The 16,419-nt window shown below is 42.2% G+C and overlaps 1 protein-coding gene across 4 annotated transcripts in view; it reads right to left on the bottom strand.

Moving 5' to 3' along the window:
* Positions 1-16,419, bottom strand: part of CPNE7 (copine 7) — a 99,815-nt gene that overhangs the window by 34,395 nt on the left and 49,001 nt on the right. For all 4 annotated transcript variants that reach the window (XM_073659195.1, XM_073659196.1, XM_073659198.1 and 1 more), the window contains 8 exons: positions 13,946-14,128; positions 9,100-9,174; positions 3,478-3,552; positions 2,683-2,766; positions 1,676-1,765; positions 1,429-1,527; positions 583-669; positions 66-125 (listed from right to left, as the gene is read on the bottom strand). In XM_073659195.1, the coding sequence (XP_073515296.1) occupies positions 66-125; positions 583-669; positions 1,429-1,527; positions 1,676-1,765; positions 2,683-2,766; positions 3,478-3,552; positions 9,100-9,174; positions 13,946-14,128 (753 nt within the window). The remainder of the gene's footprint in view (positions 1-65; positions 126-582; positions 670-1,428; positions 1,528-1,675; positions 1,766-2,682; positions 2,767-3,477; positions 3,553-9,099; positions 9,175-13,945; positions 14,129-16,419) is intronic.

The following is a 16,419-nucleotide window of genomic DNA, read 5'->3' as shown; positions in this document are numbered from 1 at the left end:
CACTGATAACAGCCAATAGGAACATTTAACACATAAATAAAGCAGATCGAAGATGAGAAACTTACTGTAAAGTGGATTTGACATCCGCCCATTATATAATCAAGGAAGGAATAGACTCTGTGTATCTGATATTAAATAGAGAGGAGCATTAGAGGCCGAAATATTATATGGACCCCGAAGTCACAAACAAGATCCTATGATCAGTATCAATGGCTTAACGTTCCCATACAATCACTCCAAAAAAGTAGCAAAATAATATTTAAAGGGAATATATCCCATTCAACGTCAGGATATTATAGTGCAGATTAATACATAGTTATGTGGGAAAAGATTCAATATACCTTGTATATTCTTCATTTCAATCTCTGCTCTTTGGTTGCTTAGGAGTCCAGTGGGCGGTCCTACTCAGTGATTGACAGCTTTCCCTGTACATATAGGATTGCCCAGAGGACTCCTAGACAGACAGTATGTACATACTTAAGGAATATTGGGGTTCCTTCATCTTTGCTTTATCAATGACCCCAATGGCCCCCTCATTCATTAAGTCTAAGCAATTGAAGAAAAATTGCTCTGATTAGTTACCTTCAGATCTGATAATATAACCAACCCAGAGTTCTTATAGTTTCTTTTCTTTAATTTGTATTTTGGATTTACACAGTCCCATTGTACCTGAAAAGAAAAAAAAATACATACATTTCAGCATTTTTTTAAATGCTAAATTAATGGGTGCAAGAATATCCACTGATACATCAGGAAAGATTTAAAGAGTTATTCCCATATTCATATACGGATATATTTGGATTGTGCGTGTAAAAGCAAGCACTTTTTCAATTTACTGCTCGTTAAAATTTTCAGCTGTTCTTGAGATATTAACACTTATCTTTTGTTTACCTCTCGTTGCCAAGGAGACCGACCAATTAATATCTGTTAATATCTCACAAATGGCTGCAAATTTTAACAAGCTGTAAATTGCAAAATTGCTTGTATTTGCAAGCACTATCAGATAATATCCATTTATAAAAATGGGAAAAAAAACCTTTAAAGCCTCTCTCCAAACCATCAAAGCATTATTGTTGTTGTTTTTAGGTTTCAATTGTTTTTTTTTTTTTAGTTACAAAAAACATTTTTAAACATTACAACAAAGAAAACAGGGAAGGAACATATGAGGTCCAGGATGTATTTATTTATTGTATCCCCCTTTATTCTCAGTTTTTGGAGCACTTATGGCAGAAGGGGCCAAATGCCTCCTCCTTTTCTAAATGTCACCCTACAATTAGTCGGATGTGGCAGGTCTAATTTGCGGAGTAGACGTTCAGACCTGCTGGGGTTAAACCAGGACAAAAGCCACGAGTAATTTCCATTTAAAAAACGAACATCCCTATTTTCCACGCTTGTCTGCACCCTGTGAATTCTATCTCGTTTTCTCACCTTGTTCCCACCAATTCCTTTCTGCATCTCTTCAAAGGTTGCATAAAACTCTCCAATAAAATCATGTTTTCCACGGGAGTCATAATCCCAGACTAGGCACTGGTGGAGAAGAGGGAACGGGTGGGTTGAAAGTGAGATAAGGAAAAGAATGAGGAATTAGTAGAGAGAACGAGAGGAGGGAGTTATAATGACGGGCGAAAAGATGAGTTACAGAATATACAGAATGGAGAATCCGAAGATGACTCACCCGCAGCTTCCTCTGCTCCTCACAGCAGCACAGAGAATTCAGCGACACCTTAAATGGTTCCCAAACGGGGTTCAAGTTATTTTTAATAACCTAAAATAAGAATTTAAGTAAAGTATATAAAATTGCAATTTTATTGGTGGACCTACCAATATGTCTGGGTCACTACAAAGGGGTATCCCCTGTTCCACCTCAACCCACAAAGGGAGGACATGCTTTCTCCATTCAATATCTATAGGGTTGACAGAAACAGCAAGGGAAGGAACTGGGACCCCGTTCTAATAATCATGGGGGGTCTCATTCAGCGATCATACTTTTATCAGCTAATAACTTTCAACGAGTTCAAGGAGTTATCCATTTTTGTAAAAACCCCATTCCCCGTCTGGAGTTTGTTTTAAAACACAAATAGTTCTTTACTCACACTCCCCAGGTCCAACACTGAGTTTCCTGCTGCTCCTCGAGGGCCATTGCTTACAGAGCTGAAGTCACTTGTTAATGTGAAAGACTGTAGGAGCAGACGAGACTCAGTGTTTGGACCTGGGGTTGGTGAGTAAAGTATGATTTGTTTTTTAAAGAGGAGGGGAAGGGGAGTTTTCTCAAATGGAAAACTACTTTATTTGGTCATTCTCATTGGTCATTCTCACACCTAATTTAAGTTCTATCCTTTTAAAGGGGTATTCCCAGGATCAAAAGTTATTCCTTGGCGGACATCCATAGGATAGGAGATACTTTACTAATCGATGGGTGGTCCAGCGATCCCAAAAATGGGGCTCTGCAGAATGGAAGGAGAGGTGCATAAGTTTGGCCTTCGCTCCAATCATTCTGTATGGGACTGTATGGAGCGTAGGTTGAGCACGCGCAGCTCCCCTTTCCTTTTTGCAGAGTCCATTTCTCAGTATCTAGAGCCCCATTCTTGGGATCTCTGGGGTCCAAACGGATTAGTAAGATAGCTCCTATCAATAGTATAGGGGGTAACTTTCGATTCTGGGAATAACCCCTTACCTACTTACCTCTGTCCTATGCACCAGCTGTTCGCTTTGGTCATCGTTAACTCTGTAAATTTCCAGAAATGGATCTGATTTGCTAAAAAGGTCCTAATGCAAAAAAAGTTAAAAAAAAATACAATACCATAAATTTGCATTACAACTTACTGAATACTCATTAATAAGACACGTGTGGAGTTCCCTTGTTGGATAAAAGTCAGGCGTAGACTTTTTGGCTTGTGATTGTGTCTGGGTGAAAATATTAGAAATTATAGACCTGTCCTCGGTTCTTAATTTGAGTTACAAGGACACAGAATTATATGATAGTAGGCTTCAAAAAATCTGTGTTTACCCTGACCATGGAAATACACCAGCCCTGGATAGAGATGTGAACACAATAACATTTTAACACCATTTTTTGGGTCTCAAATTGTGTGATTACATAATAGAATATTGATTCATTGCTCCAAATCTCCTGAACTAATATAATTCTCTCTGCTTGCAGCCACCACTAGAGGGAGCTGTAGAGCTTAGTGCATACTGTTCTATTAATATGTATGTGATAAGCTCCTCAGCTCCCTCTACTGGTGACTGAGTATTATTAATTGATTCTAACTCTATGCAACAGATTAGAGGGTCCTATCCTATAAAGATATTTTAAGAAAGTAAGTGCAATTATTTAGAAAAGTTTTCATTTTAGGAAACTACTTATGCAAGGAAAAAAGCAATGACGAAGAAGTCTACAGTTTTGAAAATATCCTAAGAAGAAGAGGGACCTGCAAGTCTGTCTCCAAAAAGGAGGCTGTACCCTGTTCCTGTCACCTTGTCATCCAGTTTCTTTGCGCAGAACGACAGCTCCACGTATCCGTTATTCCCAGAAATCTCTTCCGAAATGACCTATGGTGAAAAAGCACAAAAAAAAAAAAAAAAAGAATTAAAAACTGGGACACAACAGTGCAGACTATCACCAGGCACCTACATCTACAGCCCAAACCACCGAAGGGCACGTACTCCATCAGTCATGTCTAGTGACCGATCAACCCGAGGCTCTTCCTATGATGTAATAATTCATATTGTGCGTCTGTCACTTTAAACATCCTGCGGCTCAAGAAAATGAATCCATCTCAAAAGAAAATCCCCAATGTCCATCATTATAATCTATTCTCTATCATCTAATTATCTATTTATCTAACTTGTCCAAATGGATCTTCAATCTCCAAAGTTTGGCACCCACAGGTCTTAACAGTGAATTATTATTTACAGGCTTTTACAAACAGTCTTGAGTTGTCTATGGCTTCATTTGTTCTTCTCGTTTCTCTCTTCCTTAGACCTCATTCGACGAGTGGTGAGCACTGACATCCACTCTTTTAAAATAATCCATACTTATCTGAGAAGTTCCTGATTTGAAGTGGCCCTGGATTAAATCTCAGCAGCTTGTCATTTGGACAATATTTCCAGGTTACTGAACGATGCCTCTGGGTTCAAGAGTATCAGCAAGACCTTTCGGTAGCCATAATCTGGCATTTTCTGCACTACGCCCGCATAATCTGGCATTTTCTTGACCGCCGGGCAGAAGCACACTGAATAAATTTTTGCTCCATTTCTGCTCTATGGGGCAAAGGACCACAAGCATTGAGTGGAAGACGGAGGAGTACCCGCCTTTCCTCTCTCATTACTCTGCTCTTTTGCTGGAGGATTGGAATGGCGTCGCATTGCTGGCGAATGGCTTACTATGGCTCGGATAGCACTGGTCTCTTCTAAGCAATTGACTGTTTTCTTTAAATTGGGACTACTAGGATGCTCTTGTGATCCCTCCAGGACAATAACATGATTGATACTTACATTGCGGTGTTGTCAATTTGGCCCTGTATCTCTATTCTGCACGTATCTGTGGTGGTCAATAGGGATACTTACCCCTTGAGAATAGCAAGACAAAAGGATACAAGTGACGGAAGAAGAAAAATGATATACAAGTACATCCTTTATTCCACAGTGCCTATTAATTTTTTGGGTATTAGCCTTGGTTGGATTCTCATTTCCTCTATGTGATATTTCTAATTGAAGCCTTGCATTCATTATTTCTTTGCGGACATGGTACCTTAGAGTAATTGAATGATACCTAAACAAAGTGATTTCTATAGTGATCTCTTGGTTTCCATGGGACAGCAATGGTGCGACGCGCCACACATGGCCTTATTTATCCTTTGTGTACCTACAGGGCTGCTCTGCCCCTATACCAATGACATACCCATCTGTGATGATTATTGGCGATAATAAATTTATCCACCAACTATACGCAATTGAGCCTCTTCTCTCCGTTGTCTGTATGATATCGGCGTAATTAATTTTGCTTGTGATCTCTCTTGCCACATGTGCTATATGACACGGACATGTAGTTTCGTGTATAACTGTCTATAACCATTGTGGCATCACTTTGATATTTATCGTGGACAACCACGTATCCCTAGGGCTCTTGTTAGCCTTATAGTATATGGGTGATATTGCCCAATGAAAATTGTGTCCTTGTAAAGTAATGCCATATTCTTCCTATGTAAAGAATTGCTATTTTGCTATTCTTCTATACATATGTTTCCTTTGGATGTTCTTGTGCTGTGTTAAGTGCTTGATCCAATCCATTGAGAGATTACTTGGAAGATTGGAGTCGTCACTGTACTGACCACTTGGTGTGAGACAAGGGTTTTGAGTGGACGGATGGTGACGCCTGGGCACCTCATTTATGCTATGGCTATGTGTGGCTTGCGATATGCACACGTCTATGCGGGTCACTATGGGAACACCTGGTAACTTCCTTGCTTGGGGCACGTGATGTGATTGTGTGTTGTGCGTAGAGGGGAGGGTTTTCGTCTCCTGCACTTGTACTCCCGCTTCCTTTTGTTTGTTAACATGGAGCGGCTTATATGTCATCTGCGCATGCGCTGTTGACATGGCTACGAGATGCCATAGTAACGCGTGACGCCGATAACCCTTTAGTCACGTGCTTCCGGCTCTGCAATGCGGACTTCCGCTTCCTGATGGATGGAGCTCCGGCGTCTACAGGCACGCAGCTGTCCCCTGGTAAATTTCTACAATTACACAATTAAGGCTATTATATAAACTGACATACAGGACTATACCTCATATGCCCCTGATGAAGCCACCTTGAGTGGCGACACGCGTTGGGCACGGGAGCTCCAGCTATACCTTCCTATGCACAGGCTGTATTTTCTTGTAGCACCTATCTACTTTAGGTCTCCATGCAGACCTGGTTACCCTACAAGCCTCTTAGGCAGATCCAGTTTTTGATGTTGTCTATTTACTTGCTTGCCTCTGTGGGGTCTAAGGTGGGGCATGGGCATTTCATACACCTTTTCATATTCATTGTTATTGTTTGGGTGTCCCATGCATGATAGTAATTTTTGTCTCCAACTACCGATTGTTCTCTGAGGTTTTATATACGCATCTCTCTAACCTTTTTTGTATTGTTGTGTGCCCTATGGGACTTCCTATTGTTGGCATGTGTAATATAGAGTTTGGGGAATATTGACCACCACAGATACCCCGTCTCAGCCTGTGTAATCTTTATTATTCTCTTCACCTATCTATGTGCAATATTATCTACTATATCTTATTTATATACAGGAAGGTATTCTGTTACAGCTAGCTCCCGTAATAGTGGTTTTTGTCCACTATTTTTTATGGTGTTTTAACTGTTGGTTGGTATATTGTTCTGTATATGTGTGTCTGAATTTATATGTTTTGAATAAATTGATTGTATATTTATGGTAATCTATTTATTGTTGATTATTTGGGTGATCACCGTAGCAAGCATATCTTCTTCTCTCTTTTGACTGTTCTGTGTATTATGTTTTGATATGCTAGGGGTAGATCCCGAATATTGGATGGTGCCCTCCTATATAGTAGTGTCTATTTATCTAACTATCAATCGTCTATGTAATATTTTTCTTATCTACTGTATATAATTATCGTTTTGTTATACACATGTTTATTTCCTGTGTGTATTGGAACAACACAAAAAAAACACAGGAAAAAAAGGTCAAATTGGACATAATTTCACACAAAACTCCAAAAATAGGCCGGACAAAATTGTTGGCACCCTCAGCTTAATATTTGGTTGAACACCCATTGGAATAAATAACTGCAATCACGTCCTATAACCATCAGCTTCTTATGTCTCTCAACTGGAATTTAGGACTCTTCTTTTGTAAACTGCTCCAGGTCTCATATGTGAAGGCGTCTTCTCCCAACTGCAATTTTAAGACCTTTCCACAGGTGTTCAATGGGGTTTAGATCCGGACTCATTGCTGTCACTTCAGAACTCTCCAGCACTTTGTTTCCATCCATTTCTGGTGGATTCTTGAAGTATGTTTGGGGTCATTGTCCTGCTGTAAGACCCATGACCTAGGATGCAAATGCAGCTGTCTGACACTGGGCACTACATTGCCACCAAAAATCCTTTGGTAATCTCCAGATTTCATGGTGCCTTGTACATAGTCAAAGCACCCAGTGCCAGAGGCAGCAAAACAACCCCATAACATCTTTGAAACTCCACCATATTTGACTGTAGGTACTGTGTTCTTTTCTTTGCAGGCCTTATTTTGTTTTCGGTAAACAGTAGGATGATGTGCTTTACCAAAAAGCTCTAATCTTGCGCTCATCTGTCCAGAAAACGCTTTCCCAGAAGGATTTTGGCCTACTCACATACATTTTGGCAAACTGCAGTCTAGCTTTTTCATGTCTCTGTGTCAGCAGTGCGGTCTTCCTGGGTCTCCAGCCACAGCGTTTCACTTCATTAAAATGTCAACAGATAGTTTGCGCTAACACTGATCCACCTTGAGCCTGCAGGGTGGCTTGAATTTCTTTGGAACTTGATTGGGGCTGCTTATCCACCATCCGGACTATCCTGTGTTGCAACCTTTCACCAATTTTTCTCTGCCGTCCAGGAAGATTAGTTACAGTGCTATGGGTTGTAAACTTCTTGATTATCTTGTGCACCGTGGACAAAGGACCATCAGGATCTCTGGAGATGGACTGGTAACCTTGAGATTGTTGATGTTTTTCCACAGTTTTGGTTCTCAAGTCCTCAGACAGTTCTCTTCTCTATCTGTTCTCCATGCTTAGTGTGGCACACACAGACACACAATGCAAAGATCAAGTCAACTTCTCCCCTTTTTATCTGGTTTCAGGTGTGATTTTCATATTACCCACACCAGTTACTTGCCATAGGTGAGTTTGAACGAGCATCAGATGCTTGAAACAAAATTGTTTACCCACAATTTTGGAAAGTTGCCAACAATTTTGTCTGGACAATTTTGGGGTTTTTGTGTGAAATTGTGTCCAATTTGCCTTTTTTTCTCTGCATTTTTGTGTTGTTCCAATTACACACAAAGAAAATAAACGTGTATAACAAACGTGTAATTGCAATAATTTTCTAGGAGAAATACTTCATTTTCTGGAACAATTTAAAGGGTGGCAACACTTTTAGCCATGACTATCTGTCTATCTATATAATATTTATCTATTTATCTCTATCAATCATCTATCTATTTATCTATACATCTAATTATCTATCTATCTTTCTATCCTTCACTTCCCAATAATTAATGTTTTTCCAAATTGCTAAAAAAAAATGTTTGTCAATCATTTCAGCTCCCCCTGACGAAGGTACGCCGATACCAGCGTAGGGGTGGACGTGGTGTGTGTCTGACCACAGGTCTTCATCCCAGCAGGCACTTAACATGTAAACTATAAAAAGTTTTTTGTACCACCTATCATTGTTTGCTACTTGTTAGTGGGGATTTATGTATGGACACATGAATTTTCACTATTGGTGGGGGAGGGAGCGATTAATTAAATTGAATACTTTATCTTGCCATACCAGATTCATTGTCTTGGGTAGTGCAGTGCGTCCTTTTGTTTTTTTGTTTTTTATTTGCACACTATATAACCATTAGTTCTATTACACTATGAGTATTTTTAACCAATATTTTCAATAAAGATGATATTTTTATATATCTCTTATATTGAGGTGGTAGTTATTTGATCGTCGTTTTTTTTCCTATATTCTGCAATTCCCGATGGTTGTGGATGTCGTCCAGTTATTCTGTCTAGTAAGACATCAGTACAAGTCAGTGGATGTATCAATATGTAATTTTCTATTAAAATGTCAGAGAAGCTCATTATGGACCGTGTTTGTGGCCATATTGGTTGTCAAGCATCTTAAAAATTGGAGTCTGCAGTGGAAAATTGCCCTGGTGCCGGCGTTCAGTACATATAGATCCCAGGTCATCTCACAGATGGACACTAACATAGAGATAAACAGCTGATTCACCAGATTTGGGTACAAGGGTGAACACTTGGTTCCAGAGCAATATTTTCTGTAATAGTTATGTCTCAATACTACAGTTAATATCGAGCCGCACTCACGGTTACAGTGGACTTTCCGGCATATTTGCCATATTTCAGGAAGAGGCCTTTGGTGATCCTTTTCTGTGCAACAATCTAGTAAAAAGGAAAAGAAACACAATAATATTCAACTTAAAGTATAAACACAGAAATATTTCAACAAGCAACAGACATATAGAGGTTTAGAATTATCATAAGGCACAAGAAGCCCGAGACTCAAGACAGCCTAACAAGGTAATATGATATGTATGATAGCTGCCTGACAGCTACAGGGAAAAGTCACAAGCTAAGGGGAGCCATCTTCAACCAGCAGACTACAGAGGCTACCTCAATCCGGCAACTAAGGAGGCCTCCTCCTCCATTCAGCAGCTAAGAGGAGCCACTTCCATCCAGCAGCTAAGGAGAACCATCTTCATCCAGCAGTTAAGAGGATCTCCTCCATCACACAATTAAGAGGATCTCCTCCATCCAGTAGGTAAGAGGGGCCACGTCCATCCAGCAGTTAAGAGTATTCTTCTCCATCCAGTAACTAAAATGATCCACTTTCATCCAGCACTAAGAGAAGCCAACTCTATCCAGCAGCTTAGAAGAGCCACCTCCATCAAGCAGCTAAGAGAAGCCACCTTTATCCAGCAGCTAAGAGGATTCTCCTCCATCCAGCAACTAAGAGGAACCACCTTCATCGAGCATTTAAAAGAAGCTACCTTCTTCCATCAGCTAAAGGGAGCCATCTCCATCCAACAACTAAGAGGAGCCACATCCATCCAGCAACTAAGTGGGGCCACCTCCATCCAGAAAAAAAGAGGATCCACCTCCATCCAGGCCTCCTACTTTCAGTGACTATGAGAAGGCACCTTAACTAGCAGCTAAGAGGGGCCACCTCCATCCAGCACCTAAGAGAGGCCACATCTATCCAGCAGCTATGAGAGGCCACATCTATCCAGCAGCTAAGAAGGCCTCCTCCATTCTGCAGCTATGAGGACCCACCTTTATCCAGCAGCTAAGAGGGGCCACCTCCATCCAGCAACTAAGACAGGCCACCTCAATCCAGCACCTAAGAGAGGCCACGTCCATCCAGTAGGTATTAAGGCCTCCTCCATTCTGCAGTTATGAGGAGACACCTCCATTCAGCAACTAAGAGGAGCCACCTTTATCTAGCAGCTAAGAGGGGCCACCTCCATCCAGCAACTAAGACGGGCCACCTCCATCCAGCACCTAAGAGAGGCCATGTCCATCCAGTAGGTAATAAGGCCTACTCCATTCTACAGCAAAGAGGAACTACCTTCATCCAGCAGCTAAGAGAATCCTTGTCCATTATTAAACTAAGAGGAGCCACCTTCATCCAGCAGCTAAGAGGATCCACCTCCATCATTCAAATAAGAGGATCCACCTCCATCCAGGAGCTAAGGGGGCCTCCCCCATTAGGAGCTAAGAGTAGCCACCTTCGTCTTTCAACTAAGAGGAGCCACCTCCATCCAGCAACTAAGATGGGCCATGTCCATCCAGAAACTAAGAGGATCCACCCCCATCCAGCAAGTAAGAGGGGCCACCTCCATCCAGCAGCTAAGAGGATTCTCCTCCATCCAGCAACTAAGGGGATCCACCTCCATCATTCAAATAAGAGGAGCCACCTCCATCAAGCAACTAACAGGGGCTACCTCCATTCAGCAACTAAGAGGGGTTATGTCCATCCAGTAACTAAGAGGATCCTCCTCCATCCAGCAACTAAGAGGGGCCACCTCCATTCAGCAGCTAAGAGGATCCTCCTCCGTCCAGAAACTAAGGGGAGCCACCTCCATCATTAAACTAAGAGGAGCCACCTCCATCATTCAACTAAGAGGAGCCACCTCCATCATTAAACTAAGAGGAGCCACCTCCATCATTAAACTAAGAGGAGCCACCACCATCAAGCAGCTAAGAGGAGCCACCTCAATTCTTCAACTAAGAGGAGCCACCTCTATTCAGCAACAAACAGGGGACACTCCCATCCAGTAATTAAATGGGGTCACATCCATTCAAAAACTAAGAGGGGCCACCTGCATTCAGCAACTAAGAGGGGTCATGTCCATCCAGCAGCTAGGATGATTCTCCTCCATCCATCATGTATGAGGGGCCACCTCCATCTAGCAGCTAAGAGGATCCTCCTCCATCCAGCAACTAAGGGGAGCCACCTCCATCCAGCAACTAAGAGGAGCCATCTCCATCCAGCAACTAAGAGGAGCCACCTCCATCATTCAACTAAGAAGGTCCACCTCCATCATTCAACTAAGAGGAGCCACCTCCATCAAGCAGCTAAGAGGAGCCACCTCCATACAGCATCTAAGAGGAGCTGCCTCCATTATTCAGCTAAGAGGAGCCGCCTCCATTATTCAACTAAGAGGAGCCACCTCCATACAGCATCTAAGAGGAGCCGCCTCCATTATTAAACTAAGAGGAGCCACCTCCATTCAGCAACAAAGAGGAGCCACCTCCATTCAGCAGCTAATAGGGGCCACATCCATCAAGCAGCTAAGTGGAGCCACTCCCATCCAGCAATTAAATGGGGCCAAGTCCATTCAGCAACAAAGAGGAGCCACCTACATTCAGCAGCTAAGAGGGGCCACATCCATCAAGCAGCTAAGTGGAGCCACCTCCATCAAGCAGCTAAGAGGAGCCACCTCCATACAGCATCTAAGAGGAGCCGCCTCCATTATTCAACTAAGAGGAGCCACCTCCATACAGCATCTAAGAGGAGCCGCCTCCATTATTCAACTAAGAGGAGCCACCTCCATTCAGCAACTAAGAGGAGCCACTCCCATCCAGCAATTAAAAGGGGCCAAGTCCATTCAGCAACTAAGAGGAGCCACCTACATTCAGCAACTATGAGGAACCACATCCATTCAGCAGCTAAGAGGGGCCACATCCATCCAGTGGCTAAGGAAGATTGTGTCGCCTCCGTCCAGTAGTTTGAGGATGCTATCGTTATCCACCAGCTATGGGGGCTTCCTCCATTTAGAGGTGGGGGTTGTGTTCATTTATTGTGGTTGATGAAGGTGTAGCAGAATATTGAGCAAGAGAAAACCATGGAAAACTCATTTACTCGACTAGGCAATGAAAAATGCAAACATAGGGCGACCTGTTACAAAGGTAGCATTGAGGACCAAGAGCAGGTTGTGCACTTTTTGCCATGATTAATACAATATAGAGCTGGAAATGAGGAGTTAAATAGTCCGGCATCATAGAGACAAGAAGACTTTGAATAGGAAATGATGCATTAGCGGAGATGTTTGTGCAGGTGGGGGGCGGTAAGTGCGAGGTATAAGTGGGTTTGTATGGATTGTGGAGATGACATGAGGTTAGTACAATGCCAGCAGGAAACTGACGTGAACAGAAAAAGAGAAGATGAATGAGGGGATTGGAATAGTGGTTGGGTCAGATAACGCGGATGTGAATAAAAGCAGTTGCGTTCCCTGGAGTCGCTCAGTTTTCAAAGGCATGAAAAAGCCCCCCTCCCGATGCAGCTATGAGGAAACATACAAATGTACAAATTCTGGCATCGGAAATTGCTAAATGAACTGCTTCTATTGTGAGGGTCATTACTTGGGGGCTACGAAAACATTGGGAGCATTTATTAATACCGTCTGAAATTTACACAGCCGAAAGAGTTGTTTCGTTTTTTATGGAAAGTTATGAAACTTTGCAAATCAGTTTATTAGGGGTTTTGTCTTCTTTACTGTAAAAAAAATTGCAAATAAGTGGCTTCCAAACCCTGGCTTTTCCCCGATCTATTTTCCTGCCTTCAGCTGCATTTATATTAGAACGTCCTCATTTGGAGTACAGATGATGGCAGTGGAGAGTCAGCTCCTGTCTCCTCCTCTCTGTGTTCTGCTTATCAGAACAATCTCACCAGCAGCTTCTCCTCAGAGTTAGTGACACAGGAGCTGAGCTGACCCATCACTGCCATCATCGGTACTCCAGTTCTGATATCAATGCAGCGGAACTCAGCAAATACTCTGGATTAGGAAGTCACTAGCATGCAATTTTTTTTTACAGAAATGAAGACAAATCCTCTAATAAAGTAGTTTGCAAAGTTTCAGAACTTTCCATGCTGGACAAAATTCTAAAAAAAGTTTAGTTGCAGAAACTGCTCCAAATTCCTGTCCCAGTGCTCGGCACTGAACGCTCTCGATCCCTCTGCTCTTGAGTGACCGTTTTATGGTTGAATCAAGAGACCAGGAGAGCCATCACACAGAGCAGAGGGGAGGGATTACTGAGAATCCAGGACACTTTAGACAAAGGGACCCCCCATTGGACTTTCTGCTCTGATCACAAAACAACTGGGATTAGAACTTGTTTTATGAAAGTAGCATGACCATGAACTAAGGTATGTCTAAACTGCTTTAACCCTCTTCCCAGGGGGTAACACTTCTTACAGATGACAGCAGCGCAAAAAAAAATGTTTTACATTTATTTTTTTAAATGTTGGAAATGTTTTTTTTCCTTTTTTATGCAACTTGAGCTTTATTTAAAAAAAAACGATATTAGTAATCTAATTTTAGACTCATACTTCCTATCCTTTCCGGAAGAGTTTTCAGCAGTCTCATTATCATCAGAGGCAGGATTACAATGACAGGTAACTCCTCTATAAACAGCTGATAACACAGGATCCACAAATCAAAATATGCGATGTCAGAGCTTCTCCTCTTTGCACACGCTCATTAGATGCTTCAATACAAAAGATAGAATCAGTCTTTGCTGCTAATGTGCAAGTGCATTTCCTGCATCAACAGGAATAGGAGTCTAAAAATGTCCTGTAGAGATGAAGCGTGGCCCCTCACAATCATTTCCTCCAGTGCATCCGGCAATGAATGTCTTACTCAACGCATACCTGGCCCAGAGTCATCTCCACTCCTCCCAGGAAGTCGTCATCCCTGGATCCGATGCTGCAATGTCCATGGATGTCATAAACCTCAAATCGCAGTTTCTGAACCTCTTCAAAATAATAATCCACAGTGAAGACTTTGGAGAAGACGGGATTCAGATTGCTTTTTATTACTTCTGTCCGGTCCACCTGTCGGGAAAGAGAGAAATTAGAACAGGAATGTCAAACTCAAATACACAGAGGGACAAAATTAAAAGTTTGGACAAATTCGAGGGCCAACCTTGATATTTCTTAAAAAAAATGTTTACAATTGAGGACGTGTCTCCTTATTATCAAATATAATAATGAAACTTTTTATGTCAAAACAAACTTAAAGGGGTTGTCCCACAAAAGTACATTTTAATTAATAGATCTTAGAATAAAATTAGCACAATCATAAATGGGGAATACTAGAATAATATATGCTAGGTAAGAGCAATTAAAAGCATATGGCCTAATTTAAATATGTAATAACAAAGGATAAAAAAAGGATTGAATTAATAAATAAAACAGATAATAAAGTATGGTGACCCATCAAAGTATGATGGCCCAACTGTGATCCCCACACAGACTGAACCCCACCTCAACTGTAATCCTCCACATAGTATAATGGGCCCGACATAGGCCTACATACAGAATAATGGCCCCACATAGTCCTCCATACTGTATAATGGGCCCCACATAGTCCTCCATGCAGAATAATGGGCCCCACATAGTCTTCCATACAGAATAATGGGTTTCACATAGTCCTCCATACAGTATAATGGGCCCCACATAGTTCTCCCTACAGTATAATGGGCCCACATAGTCCTCCACATAGTATAATGCGCCCCACATAGTCCCCCATACAGTATAATGGGCCCCACATAGTCCCCCATACAGTATAATGGGCCCCACATAGTCCTCCATAAAGAATAATGGGCCCCACATAGTGCTCCATACAGTATAATGGGCCCGACATAGGCCTCCATACAGAATAATGGCCCCACATAGTCCTCCATACAGTATAATGGGCCCCACATAGTCCTCCATACAGTATAATGGGTCCCACATAGTCCTCCATACAGAATAATGGGCTCCACATAGTCCTCCATACAGAATAATGGCCCCACATAGTCCTCCATAAAGAATATTGGGCCCCACACAGACCTCCATAGAGTATAATGGACCTCACACAGACCTCCATAGAGTATAATGGGCCTCACATAGTCCTCTATACAGAATAATGGGCCCCACATAGTCCTATATACAGGAATAATGGGCTCCACATAGTCCTCCATACAGTATAATGGGCCCCACATAGTCCTCCCTACAGCATAATGGGCCCCACAAAGTCCTCCACATAGTATAATGCGCCCCACATAGTCCCCCATACAGTATAATGGGCCCCATATAGTCCTCCATACAGTATAATGGGCCCGACATAGGCCTCCATACAGAATAATGGCCCCACATAGTCCTCCATACAGTATAATGGGCCCCACATAGTCTTCCATACAGAATAATGGGTTTCACATAGTCCTCCATACAGTATAATGGGCCCCACATAGTTCTCCCTACAGTATAATGGGCCCCACATAGTCCTCCACATAGTATAATGCGCCCCACATAGTCCCCCATACAGTATAATGGGCCCCACATAGTCCCCCATACAGTATAATGGGCCCCACATAGTCCTCCATAAAGAATAATGGGCCCCACATAGTGCTCCATACAGTATAATGGGCCCAACATAGGCCTCCATACAGAATAATAGCCCCACATAGTCCTCCATACAGTATAATGGGCCGAATCTAGTCCTCCATACAGTATAATGGGCCCGACATAGGCCTCCATACAGAATAATGGGCCCCACATAGTCTTCCATACAGAATAATGGGCCCCACATAGTCCTCCATACAGTATAATGGGCCCCACATAGTCCTCCATACAGAATAACGGGCTCCACATAGTCCTCCATACAGAATAATGGCCCCACATAGTCCTCCATACAGACTAATGGGCCCCCGTATTCCTCCGTACAGTATAATGGCCCCACATAGTCCTCCATACAGTATAATGGGCCCACATAACCCTCCATACAGTATAATGGTCCTCACATAGTCTTCCATACAGAATAATGGGCCCCACATAGTCCTCCATAAAGAATAATGGGCCCCACACAGACCTCCATAGAGTATAATGGACCTCACACAGACCTCCATAGAGTATAATGGGCCCCACACAGACCTCCATAGAGTATAATGGGCCCCACACAGACCTCCATAGAGTATAATGGGCCTCACATAGCCATCCATAAAATACACTGCTCAAAAAAATGAAGGGAACACTAAAATAACACTTCCTAGATCTGAATGAATGAAATATTCTCATTGAATACTTTGTTCTATACAAAGTTGAATGTGCTGACAACAAAATCACACAAAAATCATCAATGGAAA

This window comes from Phyllobates terribilis, unplaced genomic scaffold (assembly GCF_046119375.1).
Source record: "Phyllobates terribilis strain yellow unplaced genomic scaffold, ASM4611937v1 Scaffold_13__5_contigs__length_258822181, whole genome shotgun sequence".
NCBI classification, from domain to species: Eukaryota; Metazoa; Chordata; class Amphibia; order Anura; family Dendrobatidae; genus Phyllobates; species Phyllobates terribilis.
Note: the sequence above shows the minus strand (reverse complement) of the source record. Positions and strands in the feature narration are given on the sequence as shown.